At 36.0% G+C, this 5,284-nt stretch overlaps 1 protein-coding gene across 2 annotated transcripts; it reads right to left on the reverse strand.

Annotated features, from left to right (window-relative positions):
• Positions 1–1,885: 1,885 nt before the first annotated feature.
• Positions 1,886–4,394, reverse strand: Oct-TyrR (Octopamine-Tyramine receptor). 2 transcript variants are annotated; one of them, XM_073076753.1, is made up of 2 exons: positions 4,325–4,394; positions 1,886–4,228 (listed from the first exon to the last, which is right to left on the reverse strand). In XM_073076753.1, the coding sequence occupies exon 2, from the start codon at positions 4,067–4,069 to the stop codon at positions 2,630–2,632; it is 1,440 nt and encodes a 479-aa protein (XP_072932854.1). In that variant the 5' UTR covers positions 4,070–4,228; positions 4,325–4,394; the 3' UTR covers positions 1,886–2,629. The 2 variants fall into 2 exon arrangements, with proteins under 2 accessions (XP_072932854.1, XP_072932855.1); XM_073076754.1 differs by having other exon boundaries at positions 1,886–4,248.
• Between the last annotated feature and the right edge of the window lie 890 nt (positions 4,395–5,284).

Below are 5,284 nucleotides of genomic sequence, written 5' to 3' on the forward strand. Positions count from 1 at the left end.
GGTAAGCTATTCTGTTTAAAATATGTTAATTGTAATAAAACTTTGTATAAGTGTGATGTGAATAAAAGAACTTTGTTATTTTAGGAAACGCAATTATGTCTTTCACCTGAGAATATACCATTATACACATATAAAGATGACCGTGCTAACTTGACAGCGGCAATGGAAAATCGGTGTCGTGCCGTATCAGTGAGGTACGCTAGGCATTACAGTTTCATAGAATTATGCGTCCACTTATATAGTTGCCGTTGCCGTGCCGGTGTCGTGTCGTCCAAGTGAAAAAGAGTCCATTATTAAGTGGGATGAAAGTCTGAGATTAATTTATGACACTGAAGACAAAATATACTGTTAGAAGCACTCCAAGAATTAAAGGATAGAACTCTTGTTTTTGTGACAGTAAATACTTTTGTGTTATTGTAATAGAAAATAATGTTATTCCCAGGTAATTAATATTTGTCCCATTAATTTGTTATTGTTTGAGTTGCTCCTTGTATCTTACATAAAATCAGATAAAATGTGTTCTTGCTTATAATGTAAAAGTGTCTTAAAGTAGAAGTTTTTGCAATGCTATGGTGAGATGTAAAAGACGTGCGTTCTAAGGCACTTACGAAATATAGTTGTATTTTAGTTATCGAGGCTAGACTACCAATGGACCTATGACCGACTTTAGGTATACTCGTATAACAGCAGTTTTATCGAAGCAAGGTTTCTTTGGAGACTTAACTTATGAAAAAGTATAACGTGTGGAACGTGAGGGGCACCGTAACGTACCCCTTTATCTGGCACATTAGGATTTATTACATATGTACAGTCAGCTCCAAAAGTAGATCAACATATATGAACGTAGATGTTTCAAAAATACCTGTACACCCACGCGTTCATAAGTCACTGAACACACTTACCATAATTAGATGAACGTCGTAAACTTTCAAAAGTAGATGAACACTACGGTGTCAAAATTAGCTGAACAATTTTAATTTATCGTAATCAACACATCGTGAGGTCGGCCACAGATGCGCCGCTATATCTAAGGACTAAGCTGGAACGCCTCGGAAAAGTATGTCTCTCTTCAAACCAGAACATAGCAGCGCTTAACACTGCTGTTATTAGGCACAAATAGGTGTGGTGGTGCCGCCTGAGTCGAACCACAAAGGCTTCTACCACCTTCAAAACATACTTTTAATGTGTTAGTGTTTATTTAATTTTAACGCTTTACGATGTTCACCTAATTATTATACTAGTAGTGTTCAGCTATTTAAGAACGCTAGGGTTTATAGATATTTTTAAAATTTTCATCTACTCACCCACTTCTACAGCTGACTGTACATGTACAGCAATAACCATTTAACATTAGGACCGCTGTATGGCCGTTTGCTGTTTTTATAACGTATATAAATGTTTTTGCCGTTAGTGTATTATCCGAACTTGCTAAATTATTATGTTTTAGAATTATTTTATACCATAAATACAAATTCTGTAGGAAATCGAACCCGGAAACTGTAAGGTCTGATGAACAATATAGAACTCCTTGGCAAAGTCAAAAGGCACTATAGTCCCTTTTACTTATTGCAGAGGGTAATATTTTTCGGTTGTATGGAGGTAAATATGTATGTAAGAGTTATATAGCCTAAATTGATTGAGGGATTTTAACATAATTATGAGGTGGCGTTAGGTAAGTCTAAATTATAGGATTAAGATAAGGCTACATTACTTTCATTTTCTATTTATTATTTTGAATCAGACGGGTATTTTGTTTTTGAACCAAATATTATCCAAATTACTCATTATACGTAAGTCTCCGTAGACTAGGAATTTAATTAAAACAATGTTAATCTCTGGTAAAAGAATTTTTATTAATAAAGAAAAACAGCGTTTTTACATTTTATCACAAATTATGGATAACGAACGGAAACTTGTGATTTCAATATCCCTTTTAAATAAGGGCTCAAATTATTTAAAAAGGGATATAATGAGAAATAATTTTGTAATCTCCATAACACGATTAAATATCTAATAAGATAAGTTACTTAGTATCGGAATATCGCCTATATTTTACAGCTATGACGAATAAATTTATATTCTATTAATTATATAAGGTTTTAAAGTAATATTTACAGACACAACTACTTATTGTACATGGACCAAGGATATGTATATACACATTATGTTAATATTGCTATTTATAATACAGTAAATTTCGTTGACATTAAAGATTCGATACATTCAAAATTCGGTAATAATAAATATTTTACACGTTACAACAATATTTAAACAAACATCTACTGTGCTATGCACAAACCTGTATCGTATGTACACTAGAGTATACATCTTAACACCAAAGGACAAATGTAATTAAATTTAATTTAATTATAGTATTATTAAATATTCTAAATTTGGTTACGATTTGTTGCTTCTAAAATCTACATTTTCCACAATACGATGAATATTTTGATTTGAAGATTTCTAATTTGAGCAAATCAGCGGCATCGGTAATTACAAGCACAAAATCTAACCTTAATTATTTTTACACTTTGGTACGTTTAAAGAAATGCTGGATTTCACTTGAAAACAAGTTTAATGTTCAGTTTAGTCCGCATTATAACCTCACTTTTTGGCACTATCTCCTACGTCATGGTTTTAGACAAAGTAGTTTTTTAAACGCCCTCCGAAAATCTATGTTAAATATGGTGTATATCAAGGGATTCAGCGCAGAGTTAATGTAGCCGAGCCAAGTGATGAAGTTAATAAACTTATTTGATAAGCAACAGCTACTACAAAAGGGAATTACGAGGTACAGGACAAAGAAGGGTAGCCAGCAAACTACAAAGACCCCCATTATAATGCCTAGTGTTCGGGCCGCTCGGCGCTCTCGTGTTAATGAAATACGCTGCTTCTCTTCGATAAATTGGTAAACAGTGTTCTGTTGGTTGGGCTTTGGCCGTTTCTGCGGCTTTGTTTGTATAGTCTCCACGATTTCAATATTGTCGTCGTCGTGCGTTTCCTTAGAATTGCTTTCGGAGGATGTGTTACGATTTTCAATATTGTCCACAATATCTGTAACGGAGTTCTCATTGGACAAAATTGGGATGATGAGTTTATTTTGCGACTTGTCGTCCTTACTCCAGTAACGACGTTTTGGCTTTTTCTTCGGAGGGGCCTTCTTCGATTTTTTCTTCCGTTCATTATCTGACACCAGCCGAGTCACACCTTGATGCTCGTTGTGATTGGCCTCTGAACTCACTGAGTCCTGATCGTGGTGGTCACTTTCTTTTGTTGCAAATTTATTTTGCCCACTCGAAATCGTGCTGATTTTAGTCGCCCGAGCACGATCTCTCAATCTCTTCTTCGTAGCTAAATATATCTCAAAGTAAACTACCGTCATTATAACTAATGGAATATAAAAGGATCCGGACGACGAAAAAATAACGAAACCTGGTTGAGAGGTCAAACGGCAGGGTGTATCAGGCTCAAATATGTCGGGCCAATCGTTCCACCCGAGTAAGGGCGGTGAACTTATGATTAGAGAAAGTACCCAAACAATTCCGATCATAAAAAGCACTCTTTCCAGTGTGCGCTTCTGAGCGTAATTTATAGGGTCCGTTATAGCCCAATATCGGTCGAGGGCAATGGCGCACAGATTCAGAATCGATGACGTGCAACACATTATATCGCATGTGAGCCACATTTTGCACACATATATTCCGAAAACCCATTGTCCAAGGATGGAATAGGCAACATTGAGCGGCAGAACGAGTATAGCGACAGTTAAATCTGCTACCGCTAAGGAGACTATGAAGAAGTTTTGAACGATCCTTAAAGGTTTGTAGGTAAATACGCTGAGTATCACCAACACATTTCCGACAATGGTCGAGATTATAATGAGAGTTAGGACTATGGCCGTACAAATGGCCTCCCATTCTGGCACAGCGAGCGTTATTCCGAAGCTACTTGGATATTTAGGGTCATCTGCAACTGCGCAAACATCTTTATCATCGTCGGTAATATCGTAGGACTCTGAATAATTAAGTGTGGTAAAATTGTCGTGGACGTGAGTGTATATTTGACCCATTTTCACGACAAATCTCGAAGGCAGCTAGCTACATTTCACGTAGCTTTGTACGAATTATCTGAGCTCGTTTTAATATATTTAGCGAGTAAACGGCAACACTTCTTCATTCGAGTCGCGAAATCAACTTCTTTGTGGTCCAACCTTTTATACGCCATTTTCCTGCAACAAAATAAATAACCCTTTTAAGTATAATGGAGAAATGTAGGTGATTTTCTGCTCAAAAGATTTTGCTCTCGAAAGGAAAGTCTAAATTACCCCGTGGCCAAAGTTTTTTTCGGAGAATTCCATTTGTATAACTGGTTCAATTTGTGAGGCGGTTGGATCTGGAACAAATAAGAAAATCCATTAGTTCAATTCGTAAAGCCAAAAATGAAATATGTTTAGTTAAACGGTTCTTGTAAAAGTTGAATATTAGAGCCGCGATAAAATCTGAGAGTCGGCTTCAGCAAACTCTATTATTTTCCCCAAGAACTCGATTTACTGCGAAAGCCGTCGTGGAGGCATTATTCGAACGGGTCCCACAGAAGCCTTAATAAAATACAAAGGAATATGTGGAGTTGACAGGAAAGGCTCGTGAGACGTGGCGAACATCGCTAACTAAAGGCCAAATGATCATTTCTGACCTCTGTTGGTACGAGTATTTTATAAAGGTGTATTGAAAAGAAATAAATATGAAATTTATTTTGTACTCCAGTGGTCTGGGCATGTAAGGGTCGGGTCAAAATAAATGGACATTTTTATAACTTTAGATATTTATTTCCGTCGATATTACGTGTTGAGCATAGAAGTAAACTAAGTATAGTTTGAAATGTAAATAATAACTTGCAATTAGAGATACCTTAATCCATAAAGCTATGAAATCAGAACGTAAGTTAAATGGCCACCGAAACATTAGCGGTACCAGAAGAGTAACCAACATGTTTTCTGGTTTTAAAACAGACTTTTACATCTTTTTCAAAGTGCTTCGTGTCAAGGCACTCCGCAAATGCTTTGAAAGGAACCTAATTCCACACTTTGCACGTACGTAGTAAAACGAGTGCAAGGTCTGCCACAAGTCTAGTAATGTGAATGGGACATCATTACTCAGGACTCAAGTTAAATAGATAGCTCTCGTAAGTTAAAAGTCATGTGTTTTTTATTGAACTACGTGTCGATCTTGACAAATATAGCTTAAGTTAATGAAGTAATGATGAGGGTAATATAAAAAGATATTGA

The sequence above is a fragment of the Epargyreus clarus genome, unplaced genomic scaffold (assembly GCF_041222505.1).
Source record: "Epargyreus clarus isolate Ecla_fem2 unplaced genomic scaffold, WU_Ecla_fem_2.2 ptg000009l, whole genome shotgun sequence".
In the NCBI taxonomy this organism is placed as follows: domain Eukaryota; kingdom Metazoa; phylum Arthropoda; class Insecta; order Lepidoptera; family Hesperiidae; genus Epargyreus; species Epargyreus clarus.

Coding starts and splice junctions, on each gene's coding strand:
- Oct-TyrR (XM_073076753.1), bottom strand. CDS start 4,069: ATGGGTCAAATATACACTCACGTCCACGACAATTTTACCACACTTAAT.